The sequence below is a fragment of the Hakea prostrata genome, chromosome 3, assembly GCF_041222555.1.
Source record: "Hakea prostrata isolate BN-2017 chromosome 3, UWA_Hpros_2, whole genome shotgun sequence".
Taxonomy (NCBI): Eukaryota; Viridiplantae; Streptophyta; class Magnoliopsida; order Proteales; family Proteaceae; genus Hakea; species Hakea prostrata.
The window spans coordinates 68,052,528-68,079,269 of NC_142602.1; the positions used below are offsets into that span (position 1 = coordinate 68,052,528).

General features: G+C 35.7%; 1 protein-coding gene across 1 annotated transcript; it reads right to left on the bottom strand.

Annotated features, from left to right (window-relative positions):
- Nucleotides 1-6,194: 6,194 nt before the first annotated feature.
- Nucleotides 6,195-26,271, bottom strand: LOC149022862 (uncharacterized). Its single transcript, XM_089147719.1, has 5 exons — nucleotides 26,036-26,271; nucleotides 19,785-20,785; nucleotides 19,165-19,556; nucleotides 17,636-18,919; nucleotides 6,195-6,329 (listed from the first exon to the last, which is right to left on the bottom strand). The coding sequence occupies exons 1-5, from the start codon at nucleotides 26,269-26,271 to the stop codon at nucleotides 6,195-6,197; spliced, it is 3,048 nt and encodes a 1,015-aa protein (XP_089003845.1).
- Nucleotides 26,272-26,742: the final 471 nt, after the last annotated feature.

The window sequence follows — 26,742 nt, forward strand, 5'->3', positions numbered from 1 at the left end:
AAGGGAATGGGATTTAGAATTGAAGTCATAATCTCCGCCCGGGCGCTTCGACATCGTAGCATGAATTTGACAAGCTTACTACATCGACGAACGTAGTCCATAGCAGCTTCTTGGATCTTAGGCCAATATAACCCCAATCTTAGAATTTTGTGGGCCGGGGCTCGCCACCCATGTGAGCGCCACAAATTCCTTCATGAACCTCGCCTAAAGCCGAGTTTGCTCCTTCGGGGCCTATACATCTCATAAGGGGTCCAGCATAAGATCTTTTATATAGTCTCCCATTTTGAATGACAAATCTAGCTGATTGAATCTTGATCAACCTTGCTTCTACCGGATCCTCAAGTAACTTGTCATCTCTTAGATATTCAATTATTGGATCCATCCAACAACGTTCGCTTCAATATAAGAAATTTCTTTCTCATGATAACTTGGAAAAGTTACCTCTTCAATATAGACCGAAGGGTCTAGATTCTTTTCCTTGGCATTGGCTAGTCGGGATAGCTCATCCGCCACCGAATTTTCATTCCTCGAAATCCGAGATATCTTCAAATTCGAAATTGGTTCTCGAAATGCCCGCACTATCTCCCGATATTTTTGCAAGCGTGGTTCTTTAATGCCATACTCCCCCCGGACTTGGTTGACTATAAGCCGAGAGTCACTATAAATAGTAACATCTCGTAATAGCTAATGCCTTTGACAACCGAAGTCCCGCTATTAGGGCCTCGTACTCCGCTTCGTTATTACTCGCATCAAATGCGAATCTCAAAGCATATCGAATAATGAATCCCGCCGGACTTTTTAATAGAATTCCAGCTACCGCTCCATCTTTATTACTCGATCCATCGACATATACCTCCCAAGTGGTTGGTATAATGGGATCTTCAATGGTGGGTTCCACCGGTGCAAGAGTTTCTACTACAAAGTCGGCTAATGCTTGAGCCTTGATTGCAGTCCCGGGCTTAAAGCTCACTTGGAACTCACTTAGCTCAACCGACCAGGATACCATCCTTCCGGACAAATCAGGTTTGTTAAGAACTTTACTAAGAGGAAAAGTTGTAAATACCTCAATTGGATGAGCCTCGAAAATATGGCCTTAGCTTCCGGCGGCCATCATGAGAGCCGAGCTTGCTTCTCAATCTCGCGAATATCTTGTCTCCGCATCCAAGCAACACGTGGCTTACATAGTAAATCGGCCATCGTTTCTTATCTTTCTCCCGAACAAGTACCGCACCGACCGCGGAAAGGGATGTCGCTAGATATAGCTGTAATATTTCCCCCTTCTCTCGGTCCGGACAGGATCGGTGGTTGTCCAAGTGCATCTTTTAATTCCTCAAAAGCTTTCTCGGCACTCTTCATCCACTTTGCTTCCTTATCGCCCTTCGGGTCTTTAAGTGCCTTGAAGAAAGGCAAACATTTTTCTCCGGACTTGGAGATAAATCTATTTAAGGCAAGAACTCTCCCTCGTCAAACATTGTACATCCCGAACGGTTTTGGGAGCCTCCATATCAATCGAGCTTGTATTTTGGCAGGATTTGCCTCAATTCCCCTCCGTGATACCATGAAACCCAAGAATTTACCCGAGGAAACCCAAAGGCACATTTTTCGGGGTTCAACTTCATTTGATGTTTCCTCAAGATCGAGAAAACCTCGACCAAATCTGCAATGTGATTTGCTTTTGTAAAGCTTTTCACCAAAGCATGTCGTCAACATATGCTTCAACGTTCTTTCCTATCAGCTCTTTGAAAATCTTGGGCCCTCTCGATATGTTGCTCCCGCATTTTTCAAGCCAAAAGGCATGACCTTGTAATAATAGCTTTCACGATCAGTCATAAAAGCCGTATATTTCTCATCTTCCTTATTCATAAGGATCCGATTATACCCCGAGTAGGCATCCATGAAACTTAAAGTTTCATACCCCGCAGTAGCATCTATCAAGAGGTCAATCCGAGGCAACGGGTAACAATCTTTTGGGCAAGCTTTGTTTAGATCCGTGTAGTCCGTACACATCCTCCACTTCCCATTCGCCTTTTTCACCATCACCACGTTGGCCAACCAAGTTGGGCACTCGATTGGTTCTATGAAACCAGAATTCTTAAGTTTTTCAACTTCATTCCGAACGGCTTCATACTTTTCAATAGAGAAATTTCTTCTTTTTCGTATCACCGGTTTCGCCTTAGGGTCTATCCGAGTTTGTGCTCGCAATGGTCCGATCGATCCCGTGCATGTCCTCAGCAGACCACGCGAATACATCTTTATTTCCGTTGAAGAAATAACTTCAATTCATCTTTAAACTCTTCCAAACTGCTCGACCCGACATAAGTAATTTTTTTCGCATCCTCGGTACACACACTGGATTTGCTCTAGTTTCTCCACCGGTTCGGGCCTTTGCATCTCTGTCTCTTCCCAATCATCTCGAACTTCTATGGGGAGGGCAAGTAACCTTCTTCGGACCCTCCTTGTCTTTTAAATAGGCAACATAACACCGCCAAGAGATCTTCTCGGTCGAGGAGACTTGACCGATTCTCATATCGGCCGGGAATTTTATCTTCGTGTGTTTTGTCGAAACAATAGCACCTATCTTAGATAAAGATGGTCGCCCGAGAATCATATTATAGGCTGGTAGTTCTCGAACTACCAAAAAATTGATTCGGACAGTTGTTTCCCTTAGGAAAACTTCCAATGGATAAATCCAATCGAACCGATCCTTCCGCCACCGCAGATGACCCCCGCAAAGCCATATAGGTGTGTTGATGAAGGTTTCATCAAATCTTGATCCACCTTCAATTTTTGATACACTTCGTAAGAAATTAGGTCAGCCGCAGCACCCGTATCAATCAATACTCTATGCACTTCCCGCCGTGCAATCTCTACCTTGATGACTATAGCATCATCATGAGGTAAACAAACATCTCTCTCGTCTTCTTCGTTAAAGGTGATAGAATCTTCACCATTCAGCCTTCTTCCGCTTTCGCGCCTCTCCGGCTCCAACAAATTTGGATTTGGTTTTTAAACTCCGGAATGATTCAAGCTCGGACCCCCGAAGATGGTAAGGATCGGTGACCGAGTAGCAGCCTTCAATCACCTCCTTGCCTTTTTTGGACTTCGGGGCCTCCCTTGATCGTTCGAATCGACCGAACGATTCCTTTTAGGGGCAGCCGCACGTGGCCCTCGTGGCTCCTCCCTTCTTCTCGCTAACAAAACCGGACGGATGTCCCCGAGATATCAATCTCTCAATATCTCGCCTTCGATGACGACAGCCATTAGTGTAATGACCATAGTCTTTGTGGAATCGGCAATACTTTTCCCGATCCCGCCGCTCCTCCGGGTTTCAAAAGAATTTTAGGTGGCCACTTCAAAATATTTTTTCTTTTGAGGATATTCGAATATCGGCCCGAGGAGCATTCAATGGAGTGTACTCACTTCGCCGGGGGATCTTTGGCGCCAAGGTTGGGATCTTCCAACCCGATCACGAACATTCTTCTTTGGCTTCGCTTCGTCAGAGCCTTTTGTTCCTTATTGGAGACTTTATTATCTCCTTGGCACGCATCTAGAATCTCCATGACTTCAGCCTCGCTTCGGCATCTCTCGTACCAATTCAGCATAAGTCGTGGGTATATCATGTAGTAATAACTCCAGGAGTTTCCGATTTGTGAGTCCCGTGGAATAGAGCGGTTCTGCCACTGCTCATCCAAGTTTTCTATCTCCATCGTCACTTTGTTGAATCTTTCTCGAAACTCTCCGATCGATTCGTGCTTTCCCCGTTTGACAAGAAACAAGGTTTCTTCCGTTTTCTTGACTCGTATCCCACTGTGGAATCGCCCTATGAATTGGCGTGCCAATTCGTCAAAGTTTACGATCCTTCCCGAGGGAAGGTTAGAAAACCACTTTTGTGCCGCTCCAGTTAGAGATGATCCGAAAACCCGCATAAAATTTCATCGAATTACTCGAAACCGCCATGGTCTCGTTGGTAATAGCCAATGTGAGCCGTTGGATCTCCGGAGCCATCGAATGTTGAGAAGGTAGGCAAACGGAAGTTATGGGGAAACCGATATCCCGCGATTGGCTCAAAGAAAAGGAGTCTTCCGAATGACCGAGTAAATATCCTCGCTTATTCTTCCCTTAGCCAATTGCCCTAACTTCTCATTGATGTTGGCCAATTCTTGACCAATCTGGGTCGGGTGATCTTCAAGAATACGATCACGACCCCCGATTAACACGATCATCACGTGCTACTCGATCATCACGAACAGCCCGTCCTTCACGAACGTTTCTCTCGTCACGAACCGCTCGATCATCACGAACGATTCTTCCCGATAAAGGGTGAGTGAGTTCTTACCCTGAATCCAACCTTGTATTTGAATCGGTTGTACTCTCTTGCGGTCTATCGAACCGATCGCCTCGCCTTGGTTGATCATCAATCCTCCGAAGTCCTCGATCTCCTTCACGAAAATTCTGATCAACATTCCGGTCTTCAGCCATTCTTTGGTCACGTGGCAATGCACGTCTCCCCGAATCGTGTTGATCGGGTTCTTGTGGTAAAACCACTCGCCCGGTGAGCAAGCGGAGTGCTTGGCTCACCTCCAAGAGTTGAATCTTTACCCGATCCAATTGATCTTGGATTGTATCGAGGAGGATTACGTCCTCCCCGGCCCTTATTCACTTCGATAGGATTTTGGCTTTCCCGGGGAATATCCTGGATTATTCACCCTGTATCCGAACACCGGAATTGCGTTGTGCGTGTGGCTGCTGCGGCTGCTGATCTAGTCACCATGGCTTTTTCAAGTCTTTCCCACGGATGGCGCCAAATGATGCGTCCAAAATCTGCTCAGCCCTTGGATCTCCACGTAGTGTCCCGCAAAACAAAAGCGTCAGATGTGGCCCGACCGCTGGGGTCGGGAGTCCACCTCCGAAGGCTAAGTCGCTTGATGAACTTAATCACAAACGGCTCGCTAGAAGCACAGAGCTAATGAATGAAGAAACGGGAAAGGTGATCTAGATAGCGTGACGCCGATAGTTGAGGTCTATCGCATGTATCCGAACCCGAGTCTCGTATAGTATTCTCCTTGATCAATTGATCCGTCCCTCACCTTGTATAGTAGTGAGGTTTATATAGAGTGTACCTTCGAATCTCCTTCATTGGATGCACTCGAGCCTTCTTCGGGTAGTCGTTGGATCTTATCAATAAGATCCGTTGAGCGATAGACTTCTACTAGTTTGGGCTAGTAGAGGACTCCTGAGATAACCGTTAGGTTATGCGATAGTTATCCCTTTGATGATGATTATCCGCAGCCGTCGGTTTGAGTCTCGTTGTCATCAGTGGTGATTACCCTAATCCATAAGTAAGATTAGGGCACGCTGCACGCAGAATAATCTTTCTTCTTGACAAGCCCGCCTCCCGCCCCCGGCGCCCCGGGGGGGGGCCGTTTCCCCCCCCCCGCGGGGGGGGGGGGGGGGCCCCCCAACCACCCCCCCTCTTTTTAAAAAAAACTCTCCATATCAACACCAAACCAAACCGGCCCGTTATAGCCCGAACCAAACCTTAATGGGCCGTAATTGGGCTAAGGGTTGTGGAGCCCGCACCAACCCAAAACCGAAGCGCAACCCATTATAACCCGTTTTGTAATTTTACATTAAATAGTATTTGAACCATTATATTACCATTAAGTAGTTGGTATAGACAATTAAAATAAATTAAACATTAATTCAAAGATCAAATAGTCATTTTACTGCTTAATATCTAGGTTCTTGATTTCTATAGAATGGGTGGATTTTTTTTTAATGGAAATTGACCAATAGAAACTTTTGTTTCCATATAATTTTTGCTTTTGTTGTAGGATGCTCAATTGTTTCTTCTTGTTCATTTTTTTACACACCATTAATCGTTAGTCAACCCGAATCTAAACCGTTAGCTCAAAACCGTTAGTTAGCCCGAAACCAAACCGCACCAAACAAAAACCGGCCCGAAACTGCTATTTTGCTAATGGACCGTGTTTGAGCTAGGTGTTTTTGAGCCCGAAACCTTTAGGCCCAGCCCCAAACCACACCGTTGACACCCCTTAGTTCCTTAGTTCAAAGCAGAGAGGGAAACAAATCAACAGTGGCGTAAATAAGACTCTTCACATCCCTAAATTCCAACTATCATCGCACGCAGTTCATCTGGTTTCGGTAGCCTTTCTGTCCATTTCTCCGTTCTTTTATCTCTTCCCAATCCTCAGGCCATAAGCCCCAGCCAATCCACCATCAAGAAATCCCTCAATAACAACAACAATCAAAACAATAGGAACAAGATTAATGGTGTCTGCTTTTGTTCTTCCTTGTCCATGAAGACCCTACACCCCATCATGGGGGAGAAGACAACGTTCCCCATATACCAGCAGAGGGAGGAATGTGGGATGAGCACAGCAGGGACGAGCGCCTGATTTTCCCCCACAGCTACCCCAGCAAGAGCCTTGTCGGAGACCGACATGTTTTTAATTTAGCTTGATTTTGAAAATTTAAAAAAAGACAAACAAATCTCAGCCATTTTTTTTCTTTCCTCAAGGATACGTGTAAAAATTCTAATTTATCCATGGAAGCACGAACGAAATCCCTCTCCCAAATTTCAAATAAGCAAAACAGCATGAGGAAGAAGAAATTACTGGAGATGAAAAAAATGTTAGTTTGAAACCGTGAAGAAAAAAATATGTCTAAAAATAATGATCAGAGGTAGCAGAGGCGAGAGAGAGAGGAGGAAGTAGGATGAAGAAGATGATGAAGTGTTATATATCTTCGTATGGCTGCAGCTGGAGAACAGGGACTTGGAGCTTTTCTGTTTATGTTTGCCATTATCCATGGGGCAATGATAAGGTTGCACTTGGACACATGATACTCAAGAGATTTTTAAAAATGTTCTAAGGGCCTACTTGGTTACATGAATCCAGAGATGTCAAATCTCTGGATTCATGAATGCGAGATTTATACCCGTTTGGTTGTGAAAATCTCTGGATTCATGAAATCTAGAGATTCATCTTTTTACACTAAAAACGTGAATTTATAGATTTATGGGTATGCGGTGAAATCTAGAGATGGGTGAAATCCAGAGATTTCATCCATACTATAAAAACGCTAAACATTTGTTCATTCAGAAAAATCACTGATAAATCCACATGTTTCATTCCACATATTCGATTAACCAAACAATTAATTTTATAAATTATGACTCCATAGATTTGAAATCTATAAATTTGAAATCTCTAGATATTTGAAATCTCCAGACTCATGTAACCAAACAGGCCCTAACGAAACTTGCAAAAAGTCTCTCAAAAACATGCTCGATTCCAAAACTATAGAAAGGCTCTCAATGTCTAAGGGCTTGTTTGGTTACTTGAGTTTGAAGATTTCAAAAATCTAGAGATTTCAAATTTATAAATTTCAAATCTATGGAGTCATGATTCATAAAATTAACTGTTTGGTTAACCTGAGTCTTTGAAATGAAATCTATAGATTCATTCTAAAAAACCATTTATGTTACTTTTCAGTACAAGTTTTTACTTTCAGTACATGAGTGTTGCATGTAAAAATGAATCACATCCTCTATTTTGTATCTTGTCATGCATGTCAATGCTATAATAATATTTTATCATTCTTATGGTTACAACAGAAGAAGGAAGTAAGCTTTTCTATAAAACACTCTATGGCAAGTCTAAAACAATAATCATTCAAATTAAAAGGAAAGTGGGGTTCTTTTGGGCATTAAAGTTGGCTAGATACAAGTGAGCTCTTTGTGGCACCAACAGTGAGACCACCGCATAGGAACTTGATGAACTTTTGATACGAGCTGCTATAGTGCTATGTACCGGTACCCGGATTGCTAAATAGCATATTGTGCTTAAGATTGGTCTAACTGAACCATCTTTACCAGCCATCAATGTGAACACCAATGGCTTGGCATGCTATGTTGATGAATGATCTAATTCCAATTGTTGAGATTACATCCTCTGTCCATGGTGCTTATGACATTGATGTGTGTGTCAATTGTAATTGAATGCATTTTCCAATGTAACTGAATGTGTTCTAAACTTCATGCTATGACGCATTAATCATTTACCAACCGAAAAATCCCTCAAGATTTTAAGTACCAATTCTTAGAATCAATCGCATTCTTAATCTAAAACTAATCACACTAAGGTTTCTTAAATCAAACTAAATCTAACCCAAACACCCGTCCTTGAGGCCAGGGCAATTGACACCATTACGTGTAACATATGGTGTGACAAATTTGTAATCTTTTAGCATATATATATATATATATATATATATATATATATATATATATATATAAAAAAAAAAAAAAAAGAAGAAGAAGAAGACAAATTTGTAGTAATACCTTGACTATTTATAAGAGCAACATAATTGAAGAGTAACACAGGTTGTATAACTTGGATTGGCTCGAAGTTAGGTAGAAATGGGCCCAAATTCTGGCCAGTCTTACCCAAGCCCATTACAATGAAGATTCAAACATCAGACTCAAATAAGTTATCCACAGAGACAACTCTGTGAGCCTCAATAAGTTGGCTTAGTTGGCAAAAAATTAAAGTTTTTTTGTATGAGGTCAAAAGTTCAAATATTTTTGGGCTCAGGATGAAGTCCTACCATATATTTAAATTACACATAAAAACTACCTTGAGAATGTAGTCAACATGAGGGTAAATTCACCTGGATGAACCTTAAAAAAAAATTGATAAATTAAAATATGATATAAAATAAAGAGAAAATATAGAATACAAAAGAAGAAAGACAAGATCGGTTTAGTACTTTTATTAAGTTAGTCATTCTATATTTATAATGGAACTAGCATCTTCTCTGATATGGTAATATCAGAGTCTATAAAGAAATATAATATTTGATTCTCATACACAATAAGATAATCTTGATATGGAAGAATAGATTGACACCCAAGATAGAATGTGCATATAATGAAAATATTGACTGCCAACATTGTGTAATGAGATGGTTGTGATCTTCACCAATATTGTATCCTGAGGTAGTTGAGATCTTCAATTGGAAATACAATCTCTTTGGGGATAATGCACATCCATAATAAATAATATTTATAACACTCCCCCTTGGATGTCCAGCAATAGATATACCTCGTTAAAACCTTACTAGAAAAACCTTGTGGGAAAAAATCTTAGTGAAAGAAAAAGAGTATACATATCTAAATAATACGTATTGGTAGATGCCTCATTAAAAACCTTACCAAGAAAACCCAATGAGATAAAACTTTGGTTAAGGGAAAAAGAGTGCAGCACGTATTTTACTCCCCCTGATGATAACATCATTGAGTATCTTTAAGTACGTACATTCCAATATCATATACCAGCTTCTCAAGATTTGAAGTATGCAACTTTTCAGTAGATAAATCTGTCAAATTATCACTTGAACGAGTTTGTTGAACTTCGATTTCACCATTTTATTGAAGACCATGAATGATGAAGAATTTTGGTGAAATACGTTTCGTTTTATCTCATTTGATATATCATTTCTTCAATTGAGCTATGCATACAGTATCTTCATATAATATTTTTGAAACTCCTTCTTCTAGTAGAAGACCGCATGCTTCCTGAATGTGTTGTATCATTGATCTTAACCAAATATAAAATAACTAACATTCACTTGTGAATAAATAGCATGTTTGAGATTTATAGATCAGATAAATATCCTGCATCTGCATAACAAGTAAGTTGATGTCTTCATTCATAAAATAATATAATGTCAATAATTCCTCAAATGTACTGAAATATATGTTTTATAACATTTCAGTGTCTTCGTATTGGAGAAGAGATAAATCTTGCTAATACACTTATAGAAAATGCTACATCCGATTATGTATTATCAGCAAGATACATTATTGTCCCAATTGCACTAAGATATGGTATTTCAGGACCAAGAAATTCTCCACTGTTTTCTTGGGGTCGAAATGAATCTTTTTTTATATTGAGCGATCTCACAACCATTGGGGTACTTAATGGATTTACTTTTTAATGAAAAATCGTTTCAAAATATTCTATATATAAGTTGATTGATGTACGAATATTTCATTCGTCAAATGCTCAATTTATAAGTCAAGACAAAACACTGTCTTTTCAAAATTTTCATTTCAACTTTCTTCAAATAATTTACTGCTTTTGAAAATTCTTCTGGAATTCCAATGATAGTTAAGTCATTTTCATATACACTTATTAAAATCAAATCCATATCCTTTAATAAAAGCACAATAATAAATTGGATCATATATTCTTCATTTAGTAATTATCCACTAAAAAGATTATACAATATATGTCTTGATCATCTCTGAAGCCTTATTGAACAAACTTCCTAAGAATTTTTATATGCTTCAGTCATTTTGAATCCTTTAGGGATTGTCATATAAATTTCATACTCGAGTGGGCCATATAAATAAGCTATAATAATATCTAATATACGCATGTCAAAATTTTCATATACTGCCAAATTAATAAAATATCTTAGGTGATTGCATCCACCACAAAAGAACATGTTTCCATGTAATCAATGTCAAACCTCTACGAAAATTCTTGTACCATAATTCATGCTTTATATATCACAATTTCATTTTTTTCTCATTTCATTTTTCGCACGAAAATTCATTTGTACCCCACTGGTTTTATACCTTCAGATATTGAACTACATGTCCAAAAACTTTAAATTTTCAAGCGAATTCAATACTACTTGAATTGCGTCTTTACGTTGACCAATCATTTCTTCATTTACATTCATCAACAAATTTGTGTTCAAGATCATCGTCTTGTTGCATTATTTCAATAATAACATAATAAGCAAAAATGTTGTCGACAACTTTATATTTTCGGTTCCATATTTTTCCTGCAATGACATAACTAATCGAGATATTTTCATTATTTTTAGGTACCTGAACCTCTTCTGGGGTCTTATAGTAAGTTATGTCTTCAGGATCTTCATAATCAATTGTCTCCATATTATGACAATCTTGATCATTTGCTCTTTTCCTATTCTAGGATTTTATCCTTGGAACAGATTGGTCTTCCACGTTTTAAACGTGGTTTAATTTCATTTGCACCGATAGATTGTCCTGTTGGGACATCAATTCTAATTGGAGCATTTACAGCTGGAATATGAGATTTAGTAACTCTTAGCAGGTCAACAAATCTGGCAGTTGATTCATAATATTTATTGCATTATCCTTTGAACTTCAAGTTCACAGTGCTCAATGTGAGGATCTAATGAGATAATGATAATACATACAATCAATCTCTTTTTCTAACTATTTATTCTCTCCCCCTTATGTTGGAAAAACTAATTCATTAAATAAATCTCATATCATTGGCAATATATTGAATTATATAAGAAGATACATATCCAACATATATTCCCAACTTTATTTGGGAACTCATCTTTGTGCATTGTGGTGGAGCAATTAGAACATAAGCCGCACATCCAAAAAAAATTTAAGATGATAAATATTTTGCTTCTGACCATAAGACAATTGTAATAGGGAGAATTTATGACAACATTTTGGCTTGATGCGTACAAATAATAATTTGTTCTCATAAACAATGGTTTAGCTATTACTTGGAGATATTTAATAAATGATTTTACCAAACCATTTTGGACATAAACCTGAACAACAGGCTATTCAACTGTGATCTCAGTTGTCATACAATAATCATAAAGCCTAAGATGTAAATTCACCAGCATTATCAAGAGAAACTGTCTTTATCTTATAATCCATAAATTGTGCTATTAATATAATTATTTAAGCAAACAATTTCATAAATACCAAATGCGAGTTCATAATGAACATACATGTGACCATTTTATAGGTGCATTTACTAAAATCATATATTATTTGAATGGTCCACATGATGGTGAATTGGCCCATATATTTCAGCCTCTATACGTTTCAAAAACGTAGAATGTTCAATCTCAACTTTAGCTGGTGAATATCTAATAATAAATTTTCTTGAAAATTAGCAATACAAGAAAATTCACTTAATTAAAGAATCTTCTGGTTCTTCAATAGATGACAAATGAATTTTCAATAAAAAAAAATTATCATCATACTTGATCCGAGATGGTCCAACCGGTCATGCCAAATAATAAAACTATCAGAATCAATGTTCACTTGATTTACCCAAGCATGTGTTTCAACATGTGAATATTCATGTATTACAAATTGGGAGAAAATATTTAACACTTTTATAGTGATGTATAGATACTCACTTTTACCATTATTTGTAGTCTCAATCTGATAATCATTTTGGCAAATAGCTTTGAAGCTTAATAAGTTTCTTTGAGACTTACTACAAAATAATGAATTATTTATAGCCAATTTCATCTCTCAAATATAATAGATTAACTCTTCCGGAGCTTCCAATCAATGTTGTACTACTGATTATTATGTGAACATTGGCTTATGCATCATCAATTAAGAGATTTTTTTTTCTCTCAATATAATATGCGTCATACCATATTAAGAAATATTGAATTCTTCATCAATACATCAAAAGATATATAGAAATCAATAAAAAAAATTAAAAAGAAAAAATATTAAATTTAAGATAAATTAACATATAAGATGAGAATTGAGGGCAAAAGAATTATAAAGTAACATAATATCAACTTTATTTTTATTTGAACTCCAATAACATAATCAAATCTTCAATTATTATCTTCAAATGAGTCTACAACATCTAGATGTGTAGTATATGTAAGGTCATCAAAATCATCCGTATTATGGGCAAAAATTTGCCTCAATGTCATTGCTTTGAAAAGTCATATTCATCTCCACATTATCTTCATTTCTTTAATTGAAGTTTGACAAAACTTAATAAAATATTGTGGAGTATGACAAATGTGTGCCTAATAATATTTCATACCACATTGATGACATATATTATCTTTACTCCTTGAAGAATTATATTGAGAATCATTATTATTCTCTTATTTATTTTCATCAGAATGGTAATATTTTCGTCTTTTGCCTCGTCCTCTTCCATAGTCATGATCATAATTATAATTTTGTTTTATTTTAGGCATATCATGAATTGCTACATTCACTTCAGGGAATGGAGCAGTACTAATAATACGAGCTTCATGACTTTTCATTAATAGCTCATTATTTTACTCAACCACAAATAGGCATGATATCATTCAGAGTATTTCTTAAAACTCATTTTACAATATTTCTATTGTAATAAAAAATCTGAAACTTAAAAATTTGTTGGCATAGTTTTATCAATAATATTTTCTCCTTATAATTTCAATAGAGAATTAATTTCAAAAATTACACAATTGTATTTATTTACAGTTTCAAATCTTGCAACTTCATGTGCATCTGCAGAACTGTATTCATTTACAGTTTCAAATCTTGCAACTTCAAATGCATCTGCAAAACTGTACTCATTTACAGTTTCAAATCTTACAACTTCATGTGCATCTGTAGAACTGTATTCATTTACAGTTTCAAATCTTGCAACTTCAGGTGCATTTAATATTGTGATGCAAAACTAACAACCACTATCTATAATAAATAAAATCGTTATTTTTAGATTGATTAATGACAAACCACAATTATTAAGGTAACCTAATATGTTATTTGATTCTTATATTCAATAAAATACATACATTTCTATCACAATGCACTTACATTTCAAGATGGAAAAGGTAAACTCCATTGTTTACAAAAACGTGCGAGGAGGTACATAGTTTGTTATCTTTCTTCTCAAAACACAATACTTTGAACAAAGTCGTTCACAATTATTTCGAACGGAATCATGCTGATAACGTGTTATAAAATAAAAAGAAAATATAGAATACAAAGAAGAAAGACAAGATCAGTTCAGTACTTCTATTAAGTTAGTCATTACATATTTATAATGGAACTAGCATCTTCTCTGATATGGTAATATCAGAGTCTACAAAGAAATATAATATATGATTCTCATACACAATAAGATAATCTTGATATGGAAAGATAGATTGCCACCCAAGATAGAATGTGCATATAATGAATATTGACTGTCAACAATGTGTAATGAGATGGTTGTGATATTCACCAATATTGAATCTTGATGATAGTTGAGATCTTCAATTGAAAGTACAATCTCTTTGGGGTAATGGACATCCATAATAAATATTATTTATAACAAAATAAATATAAAATGGTATTTATCATCTTCTTGATATCTATTTGTCATATATATTTTTTTTGCTAATAACAAGAGTATATATGTAATAAAACTTATAAATTTCAACTAACAGCCAATTCTAAGACTTTCAAATTAGAATTAAAATTCAAAAATCAGGGTCAAGATTTGCTGAAATTCAAAATATAGTATTTTAAAATTTACAGATGGAATCTTGGGAGGTGTTTGGTAATGTTTTTCTCCTCAAAAAAAATCTTAATAATACTAATAGTTTACATATGAGACCTTAAAATTTGAAATATGATATTTGTATATTGACTTTATGCTCATATTGTAAAATTAGCAACTATCAAAATATGTGCTTGGGTAAAAAAACTAAAACTAAAAACGAAAAAAAAAAAGAAAAAAAAAAAAAAAAAAAAAAAAAAAAAAAAAAAAAAAAAAAAAAGGTTAAAAAAATAAAAAAAAAAAAATTTTTAAAAAAAAAAAAATTTTTAAATAAAAAAAAAATTTATTTTATTTATTCTTAATTATTTTTTTTGTTTTTAAAAAAAATATTTATGTTTTTTTTTTTTTTTTTTTTTTTTTTTTTTTTTTTTTTTAAAAAAAAAAAAAAAAAAAAAAAAAAAAAATTATTTTTATATATTTAAAGGATCATTATATTAAGCGAATAATAAATATTAAAAATATATCAATTAATACCGTATAAAGAACCAACCTCCCTTACCCGCAACAACTGTTGCCCCCAATACACCCTTCCTCACTGGTTCCTGCTGAGATTAGAAACCACTAACTTATAAAACGAAATCTAGGACGTCTAGAGGCATCCACATCAAGTTCATTAAGGATTGAAGCTGACCAAGGAATGTTAATATCAGAAATTCCTGTTCTAGCTGCCGAATTTGCCAAAAAATCTGCCACTGTATTAGTTTCACGATAGCAATGTGAAATCTTCCAATCTATAGTCAACAAATATTCTTGTAACTCTCTCCACATATGAAAAATATACCAAGGTATTTTCTTCTGCTGTATTAAAGTCACCACAGCTTTTGAATCACTTTCTACCCAAAGCTTATTAATTTGTAAATGCCTTGCCCAACGTAATCCGTGAATGAAAGTTTCCAATTCAGCCTCAAAGTTGGTTTTAACATTTAAAAAAATACTGAAATTGAAAACCACCGCAGCAACTTCATTTCGAAAGACTCCTCCACCGCCAGACCTTCCTGGATTGCCTAAAGAAGACCCATCAATATTTAGTTTAACCCAACCTACAGCAGGAGGACACCAAAAAATTTCTTGTGGAGGAGCAGCACTAAAAACAGAGAAGTGAAGGCCCAGTCTTCTTGCATCCGAAAAAATGGTAGGAGTTACTTTTCTTCCATCCATTTTAAAGCCAAACTGTACTAAGTCTGAAAAAATTAAACTCATCACCTCATCAGTCCTGAAATTTAAATTTTCAAACCGGATTTGATTGCGGACCATCCAAAGAAAGTATAAAAGCAAACAACATCCATTAATCCAAGCAGTCTGTAAAGGAGACTGTGAAGCCTGGTGTTTCCAAGCCTTGAACGACTCTACAATCGAATCTTTTACTGTCCAACTATAACCAAACTTTGCTGCAAAAGCTTCTCCACATCCACGTGAAAATGAGCAGTGAAGAAAGAGATGTCCTATGTCCTCTGAAGCTTTACCACATAGATTACAACGAGAGGCCAGCATAATCCCTTTCCGAGTCAACAAGGCATCAACTGGTAGCCTATCATGAAAGTCTCCAACAGAAAACTTGTTGTCTAGGCTGCAAAGAAGTCTTCCAAATACTTTTAGCCCATTCCAGTAGTTCTCCTTTTCTACGATAGAGATCCCATGCCGATCGAAAACTAAACTCTCCCCCCACTGAACCTTGCCAATGACAAACATCAACAAAACCAGCACAAGGTACAAGATATAACATAATAAGAGAGATTACCTCTTGAAATTTGGCATTGTCCACTGACGGAAATATCCACTCCCCTTGCTGTAAACAATCTGCAACAGTCAATTTCAAATGACCCTCTAAATCTAGAGGAATACCAACATAGTCTGCAATGGTAAAATTCCCCAACCATCTGTCAAACCAGAAATTTATATTCTGACTATTTCCAACTGACCACCGTTCATTAGCTTGAACAAAACCCCAAACCTTCCTCAATCCCAACATCAAAGAGGACTGCTGCCCATAAATCTTTAAATTTCCCCTTTTGTCCACCATCTTCCCCTTTAAAAAATGAGCAAAAACAGAGTGTTTATGTTTAATTGTCCAAGCCAACTTGCATAAGGAAGCAAAATTGACATCTCTTAATCTTTGAATACCCAAACCACCCTCACATTTTGGAGTACATACTTTTTCCCAAGACACTGTAACCTTCTTCACAGCCTCTATACTCCCTGTCCAAATGAAGTTATGCATCCAAGCCTCTGCTTGAGAAATAATAGAGCTAGGCCACCAGTACACTGAAAAATTATGAATTTGCATGCTAGAAATAACTGAACGTACCAACTCCACTCTACCTGCCAAAGATAACAGCTTTCCACACCACCCTTGTAGCCGATTCTTAATCTTGTCTAAAACTGACATCAATCTGACACGAGTAACTCTTCCTTTAAAAATATCTATCCCCAGATATCGAGTAGGAAAGAGAGCAATTGGGATATTTAATATGTCCAAAATTTTCTGTTTTCGACTAGGAGGCACACGTCCAAGAAAAAGCTTACTCTTCTCCAAACTAATATGTTGACCCGAAAATTCTTGATACTTCGATAAAAAAATTTTCAAATCTTTAACATAACATAAAGAAGCATTTGAAAAAATAAAAATATCATCAGCATACATCAGAACGGAAGGAACTTCTACTCCCCTGGGACCTGGCAAAGCTCTCAATCTACCAGCAGCTATCAAAGAATGAATGCCCCTGCATAGTACCTCTTCTGCAAGAAGAAAAAGAAGAGGAGATAAAGGGTCCCCTTGCCGAAGCCCTTTCTTAACTCCAAAGAATCCAACTGGTCCCCCATTCAATAAAACTGAGATTCTAGTAGATTGAAGCATCTCATGAATCCAACCAACCCATCTATTTGAAAATCCGAAAGCCTTCAAGACCAAGAATAAAAACTCCCATGATAGGGTATCATAAGCCTTCATAATATCAATCTTAATTCCCATCCCTCCCCCTCTAACAGAAGAATGTAAAATATTTGTAAGTTCAGAAGCGACAACAATATTTTCAGAAATCATCTTACCTTTCTGGAAAGCTCCTTGCTCCTCAGAAATAAGCTTAGGCAAAAGAGGACTCAGCCGAGAAGCCATTATCTTTGACAATGTTTTGCAAAAAAAAATTCCCCATACATAGAGGCCGAAATTTGTCCAGTGTAGCTGCATTCTCCACCTTGGGAACTAAAGTGAGGAAACAATTATTTACCCCTTTTGGAAGTTTTCCTTTTCGAAAGAAGGATCGAACAGCAGCCCCAAAATCGGCTGAAACAATATCCCAGCATTTGCGGAAAAAACTTCCCGGAAAGCCATCTGGTCTTGGAGAACTGTCAGGATCTAGGTCCCATACCACTCCTTTGATCTCCTCATTAGAGGGCAAACCTTCAAGTAATAAACAATCATCATCCATCAGCACTTTTGGAATCACAGACAACAACTCTGGGTGTCCCAAGTAGGAACCCACTTTATGATAGTTTTCAAAGTAAGTCACCACATAATCCTGTAGTTCAACCGAACTTGATGTCCAAGTGTCATCCATTCTTCGCAAAGATTTAACAGAGTTTTTATTCCTTCTAAGTTTAGTAGAGAGATGGAAAAATTTTGAATTCCTATCTCCCTCCCTCAACCACCTGACCTTTGCTTTCTGCCGAAGAAGAGAGTCCAAACGATCCATTGCTTGTACAAGTTTTGACTTCAAAGAAGCCTCTTGATCAAAATATTCATTTGTCATATCAAGTTGATCAATATTAGTTTGAAAGGATGCTAGATCTTTCTCCGCTTGCTGTACTTCAATAAAAAGATTAGGAAATGTCATTTTTGCCCAAGCTTTAAGACGCTGCTTAACATTCTTCAAACTCTGTGCTAGTACAAAAATGGGATCACCAACAATCGGTTCCACCCAAGCCAAACGAACCACCTCCAAAAAAGAATCGTTAGTCATCCAAAAATTATTGAACCTGAAAGGAGAGTTTACTGGTTTGACACCTTTGTCAACAAAGACACAAATCGGAGAGTGATCAGACGAGTGTGTCGGAAGAGTGATCTGTTTAGAATCACCAAACAACTCTAACCATCTGGCATTGAAGAAACTTCTATCAAGGACCGAACGAACATTACCAACTTTGCGTTGGTTTGACCATGTAAATTTCCTACCCGAAGATGGAACTTCAAAAAGCTCACAAGCATCAATGGTAGCCTGAAAATCAGCTGTTGCACCCAATTGGAATCCGCTTGAACCCCTCCTTTCAGACACCCGTAACACTGCATTAAAGTCCCCCATAACAAAAAATGGTAAGCTGAACAAAGGGAGAGCAATAAGATCCTCCCAAAGCCGTCTGCTATCAGATCTATCACAACAAGCATGAACCACTGATAGACCAAATTGGACACCTTGCCACTTGAATTGAAGAGAGAGTTGTTGGTCAGATGAAGAGAGAACAGAGGGCCGCTGCAACTCTCTCTTCCAAAAGACCCAAAGATTCGGAACTTTCTCCTGCCGAAAATTATCCACAAAATTAGAAGAATATCCCAATCTATTAATAAAGAGAATTGGGCACTTACTAACATCCACTTTTGGTTCAGCGACACAAAAAATGTCTGGTTGATGAGTCATTAACAGCATTTTAAGGGCCCTCCTACCAGACGCATTACCAATGCCACGAATATTCCAGAAGAAAAGCTTCATATCAACAGTTACAAAGCAGCACTTTCCTCTCCCAATGAGAGGCTCTTATTTACTGTAGAGGCTTTCCCTAAAGCAGCATCTACCTTCTTGAATTCCTCCGCCAACAAACCCTTTTTACTTGTAGCCACTTTCTTCACTGCATTAGCCTTCTTAGGACGACCAGGCTTCCGACGAGGAGAGCCTTCATCCCTCATTGAGATAGAAGATGAAGGAGGAGGAACAACTTCCAATTGCAGCGTTCCATCATTTTCAAATATGGCCGAACTCTTTTGGGCCCCACTAGAGTCCAACGCATTCTCCTTAGTTGCCACGTCAGCCCCTTTCTCTCTAAAATACCTTCCTTCTTTGGTCGAACCTCTTAGTGCATTTACAGCATTGGGTCCCACCAATGAATCCCCCAAATTAAGGTTTTCAAGTAGAATAGAACTCTTATCTGCAGCATGACCTGTTTGAAATTCAAAATGCTTGGTCGAAACACACCCTTCATTCTTATCAATGGGTCCCACAAATGAATCCCCCAAAGTAGGGTTTTCAATTTGAATAGAAATCTTACCCGCAACATGATCATTTTGAAATTCAAAATGCTTGGCTGAATCACACCCTTCATTCTTATCATTGGGTCCCACCAATGAATCCCCCAACTTAAGGTTTTCAATTTGAATAGAAGTCTTACCCGAAACATGGACATTTTGAAATTCAAAATGCTTGGCTGAATCACAATCGTCAATCTTATCTTCGGGTCCCACTAGTGAACTCTCCAAAGGAGAGTTACCAATAAACTTAGAACACTTATCTACATCTAAGGATTTTTTAAATTCAAAATTTGTGGCCGAACCAATAACCACACCATTTTGAAAATCAAAACCATCAACCAAAAGAAGGTTTCCATGAGATTTAGAACTCTTATCCGCATCAAGGATTTTTTGAATTTCAAAAGGGTCGCTCTCTTGGCTAGGATTCGAAGAAGAATGATTCGAAGAAGAGTCCTTACCCAAAACCAACACCTCATTATCAAAAACCCCTTCATTTAAAAAAGAATTAACTAAATTCTCATTGGCCAACGGAGAGTCCACTAGCCCTGCCTCCACTAAAGCCGCATGAACCACTTGAGAGGACGAATTACTCTCACCCTCAAACTCCAGCGTCTTTGCAATCCTAATAGAATTAGGACCTTCATTCAGAACCGCATCTTCATGCGCCAAGTGATCAGGAACAAACTTCTCTTTAGCCGAAGGCATATTAACATTGCAATTTTTGCCCAAATGACCTTCTCGATTGCATCGAAAACATCTTTGAATTCCATCCTCGTAGATCACCTTTTGAATGAAGCTGAAAACACGTGTAGAACCAGGTTCAAGGCATTCTATTTGAACTTCAGACACACGCTCAGCTTCCAATTCTAATTCCACTAGAATTCTTGCGTAATATCCCACAGAACCAAGACGAGTACGACGGTCTAAAGAAATAGGACGACCTACCGTCTTAGCAATAGAAAGTAATACCTTGGCATGCCAGTATTCAAGAGGAAGATCAGGGAAACGAATCCAAACCAGTTTGGCAGATGGTTGAGGAGCATGAATGTTAAAATCCAGACGCCAACGTTGGAATCGAATCAGTTGATTGCCAATATTCCAGACACCTCTTCTCCAAACTTCTAACAAATCTTCCTCACATCTAAATTGAAAAATCACGAAACCCTTTCCCAAGGAATGAAAAGAAACTCCTTGTTTCAGTTTCCATGATTTAGAAGCTAGAAAAAAAAAAAAAAAAAAAAAAAAAAAAAAAAAAAAATATATATATATATATATATATATATATATATATATATATATATATATATATATATATATGACTGCTCTCATTTTAACGGCTTGCAAGTCTTTGACGTTAATCGTGAGCTGTCTTTTGCAAAAATCATTAACAATTATAAGATAAAATCATGGTTTAAGCGTCAAGTCATTCATAATTTATTTGTTAAAAAGTCATCAACACATAATTATATGGTATATTTTTTATCACCTTATACTGGTAATCCTTCAAAATTTTCTTTTAAATTCTAATTCAGATTTGTTTCAGAAGCAGAATACAGAATTAGATCTTGTTAAGATTTGAAAATTCTATAATGATGTATCGTTTCGAAAACCAGGGCGTTTCTGAAAGAGTTTGGACGCACTATTGTACTACTTGTGGAAGGTCTATTATATATGTCACAGTCTCAAATTGAATAGATTCAACTAATGATCAATTCCAAGACCTTTAAATCAGTACCAAAACCAAGAAATTAATATCAATATTTGCTAAAATTAAAAAATATAGTATTATGGGTTTACAAATGGAATCTTGGGAGATGTTTTGGATTGTTTTTCTCATTATAAAAAAATTTAGCTAATACTGATGCCTAGCATGTGAGACTTGAAAATTTGATATTTATGTATTGATTTTATACTCCAAATTATAAAGTTAGTGGATGTTAGAATTCCGTGCCTAGGTTACAAGAATATCGCTGATATCAGTTATAAGTAAGGTAATACAACAGCGAATAACACAAGAATTTGATTAAACAACATAGAACGTTGACACTATAATTCCACAAATTCTTGATCATCAAACAGATCTTTTATTTAACTAGTAAAAACACACGTGCATTTTATGCTCCTAATTTAATTAGATTGAATCATGGTATAGATTTTTAATAATGCATGATTTTTTTTTCCTTTTGGTAATAATAATGCATGATTTGACTTAAATAGTTTTTAACTTTACTTATGCTTTTCTTTTTCAACAAATAGAAACTATTAGAAGAAAAGATTGAGATATTGATATAAAGTGTTAGAAAAGAGCTAATATGGGAGTTAGATATTGTGTCATCTCAATAATCTGTTGAACGTGGCTATTCATATTCTTTCTATTCCATTATGGGATAGTTGCTAATATTATTCTAATAAGTGAAGTAGTCGTCGTCTAACCAATTGCCTCCAACTTTGCTAATACTTCACTATTTTGTTCTTTGATTAAGAAAATGAAAGTAGGATACGTCAAGGGTGATTTGATTGGATAACTCACATAGCATCAATTCATAAAGGAAAATTGTTTTTAATGCCTTTTTCTACTTATTTTTATTTATGTGGGCATTTAATATAATTTTTGTTTTTGAAGATATGAGTTATCATGGAGGAATTTTCAAGATTTTCTTTGTTTCTCTCTCTCAAATGGAGTGGGGTCTCTTTGCCTTTTTCTCTCTCAAAAAATTCTTAAGTAATAGAGCGGGGTCCAAGATTTGTGCTTCCCAAGGTGACTATCTTTATAGCTAACTAGGAATCAGATTGAATTTGCAATTTGGAGATCCTGTGTTGTTCAGTTTGTTTTAGACCGCATAGAATTTAAATGAGTTCCATGCACATAAACATTTATTATGTGCACATGGTTATTATTTGCATTATGAACAGAGTATCAATTTACCTTTTCAACTAAACATTTATTATGCATGATGTATTTGTTATTTCTATTCCATTATGTTTTTTTTTTTTTTAACAACTGCTCTCATTTTAACGGCTTGCAAGCCTTTGACGTTAATCGTGACCTGTCTTTCGCAAAAACCATTGATAATTATAAAATAAAATCAAGGTTTAAGTGTCAAGTCATTCATTATTTATTTGTTAAAAAGTCATCAACACAGAGTTATATTGTATATTTTTGCTCACCTTATACTGGTACTCCTTCAAAATTTTCTTTTAAATTCTAATTCAGTTTTGCTTCGGAAGCAAAATACAGAATTAGATCTTGTTAAGATTTGGAAATTCTATGATGATGTATCGTTCCTAATATAGGGCGTCTACTGAAAGAGTTTGGACGCAGTATTTTGATACTTGTGGAAGGTTTATTATTTATGTCATGGTCTCAAATTGAATAGATTCACTAATAATCAATTCCAAGACCTTTAAATCAGTACCAAAACCAAGAAATTAATATCAATATTTGCTAAAATCCGAAAAAATAGTATTCTGGATTTACGGATGGAATCTTGGGAGGTGTTTTGGATTGTTTTCCTCATTATAAAAAAAAATTAGCTAATACTGATGCCTAGCGTGTGAGACTTGAAAATTTGATATCTATGTATTGATTTTATACTCAAATTATAAAGTTAGTAAATGTCAGAATCCGTGCCTAGGTTACAAGAATATCACAGTAAACGGTTATAAGTAAGGTTATACAACAACGAATGTCACAAGAATTTGATTAAACAGAGTAGAACGTTGACACTATAATTCAACAAATTCTTGATCAACAAACAGATCTTTTATTTAACTAGTAAAAACGCACATGCAAATGCACGTGAATTTTATGCTTATAATTTAATTAGGTTGAATCATGGTATAGATTTTTAATAATGCATGATTTGACTTAAATAATTTTTAACTCTACTTATGCTTTTCTTTTTAAACAAATAGAAATTATTAGAATAAAAAATTGAGATATTGACATAAACTGTTAGAAGAGAGCTAATATGGGTGTTAGATATTGTGTCATCTCAATAATCTGTTGAACGTGGCTATTCGTGTTCTTTCTATTCCATTATGGGATAGCTGCTAATACTATTTTAATAAGTGAAGTAGGCGTCGTCTAACCAATCGGCTCCAACTTCACTATTTTGTTATTTGATGAAGAAAATGAAACTAGGATACGTCAAGGGTGATTTGATTGGATAACTCACATAACATCAATTTATAGAGAAACAAATTTTATGCATTTTTCTACTTATTTTTATTTATGTGGGCATTTAGTATAATTTTTGTTTTTGAAGATATGGGTTATCATGGAGGAATTTCCAAGCTTTTCTTTGTTTTTCTCTCTCAAATGGAGTGGGTCTCTTTGCCTTTTTCTCTCTCAATAAATTCTCAAGTAATAGAGCGGGGTCCAAGATTTATGCTTCCCAAGGTGACTATCTTTATAGCTAACTGGGATCAGATCGAATTTGCAATTTGGAAATCCTGTGTTGTCCTGTTTGTTTCAGACCGCATAGAATTTATATGAGTTCCATGCACATAAACATTTATTATGTGCCATGGTTATTATTTGCATTATGAACATATCAATTCACCTTTTCAACTAAACATTTATTATGCCTGATGTATTTGTTCTTTCTATTCCATTATCTGTTTTTTTTTTTTTTTTAATGACTGCTCTCATTTTAATGGCTTGCAAGTCTTTGACGTTAATTGTGACCGTTCTTTTGCAAAAACCATTGACAATTATAAGATAAAATCACGGTTTAATCGTCAAGTCATTCATATTTATTTGTTAAAAAGTCATCAACACAGAGTAATATGGTTTTTTTTGCTCATCTTATACTGGTAATCCTTCAAAATTTTCTTTTAAAATTCTAATTCATTGCTTCGAAAGCAGAATACAGAATTAGATCTTGTTAAAATTTGGAAATTCTATGATGATGTATCGTTCCGAAAATAGGGCGTCTACTGAAAGAGTTTGGACGCACTATTGTAATACTTGTGGAAGGTATATTATTTATGTCATGGTCTCAAATTGAATAGATTCAACTAATTGTCAATTCCAAGACCTTTAAATCAGTATCAAAACCAAGAAATTAATATCAATATTTGTTAAAATTAAAAAGGGATAATTACTGTTGTCCCCCTGGACTTTGATTTTATTACTAATAAAACCCTGTTCTTTACAAAATTACTGTGCCCCCTTCCTTATAACGGTGTTAAGTAGCCGTTAAGTTTGAATATGTAATGTCCACTTTGTCCTTCATTAAAATTAAGAAATCAAAAGACGATACTACCCCATTTATAAAAACCAGATTAAATGTCAATTTTATCCTAACTTCATTTATTTTGAATTAAAAAAATATTGGTCTTCCACCTTCACTAAACTTATTTATTTTGAATTAAAGAAATTGGCAAAATTAAATTGATTTGCACCCCCAGCAAGAGGGAAGAAACAAAAAGGAGGAAAAAAAAAAAACAGGAGAGACAAAAAAAGAAAAAAAAAAAGGAAAAAAGAGGGAAGAAATTTGAGTTGAAACTTCCCCCCCCGGCAAAAAAAAAGGATAGAGAGAAAATACAAAAAAGGGATAACGACAAAAGGGTAAAAAGAAAGAGAAAGAAAAGGGAGGAATTTTAAAAATAGGAGAACAATAGAAACAACAACTAAAAGAGGGGGAATTAGTAATTATAGACAAAGTTAAAGGTTGGATTAGTAATTTTGGAAAATACAGGGGATACATTAGTAATAAAATCAAAGTATAGGGGGGCAATTGTAATTATCCCAATTAAAAAATATAGTATTCTGGGTTTACAGATAGAATATTGGGAGATGTTTTGGATTGCTTTCCTCATTTAAAAAAAAATTAGCTAATACTTGATGGCTAGCGTGTGAGATTTGAAATTTGATATTTATGTATTGATTTTATACTCAAATTATAAAATTAGTAGATGTCAAAATCCGTGCCTAGGTTATAAGAATAGCACTGGTATCAGGTATAAGTAAGGTTATACAACAGCGAATATCACAAGAATTTGATTAAACAGCAAAGAACGTTGACACAACAATTCAACAAATTCTTGATCAACAAACAGATCTTTCATTTAATATGCACATTGACCAGAAAATCCTCTATAATCTCGTTAGAGGTAAATAGGTATTACATGGGTACTTTTGTGAGCTTGAATTTTTCGAACTTATGTTTCATTTATAATTGTTTTGCTTTTGGTGGCTTGTAGCTCTTTGAGATGACCTGTTTTTTGCAAAAACCATTGATAATTATAAGATATGACCCAAGTTTAAGCTTCAAGTCATTAATAATGTATCTGTTGGAAAGTCATCAACACAGAATTGTGTGGTCTATTGTTCACCCTATATTACTAATCCTTCAATTTTTTAAAAATTCTAATCCAATTTTACTTTGAAAACAAAATATCAAACTGGATCATGTTAGTATTTAATTGGCAATATTTTCTCATCTCCAGTAGTAGCTTGTTTCCAGCTATCTCCATCTTGATTAAAAGAACTGGTCCTACAGACATCCCAGTAGCACCAAGTTTTTTGATAAAACTAAACAAAAAACGGTCTCTAGCTTGTACGTCACTATATTGACGAGAAACTTTCACAGCAAAATAGACACGAGTGTTCAAATTCATCTTGCTTTCGGATTCAACCATGAAATTATCATACAACTCTTTTAAAGCATTCACATCCTGAATTAGTAATTACAAAATTAGAACAGTAATAATTTTTGCATGGTTTATATTTATTGCATGGTTCCCCTCCATTGTTTATTTGTTTCCCTCTTTGATTCAGGGCCTTGAGGCTTTAACAACAGCTCTTTTGGATGTTTGCACGGTATGGTGGCAAGCATTCGATCTACGATTTTGTTAAGTGGATCTTTGTTCTTTGACCGAAAAGAAAGGGGGGAAAATCTTTCTTCAACTTTGAAGTAGCCGTATCTTCCAACGATGGCGTTCATACTTTTCACCCAAAAAGAACAGTTGAGAGTCAACCTAATGAAGTCTCAATACAATTGGATCACATCAAAGATCATTTGAGCCTTTGTCTAGTCATCTGTTTGAGCACATCATGGATGAACTAATTAAAGACACCCAACATGAGCT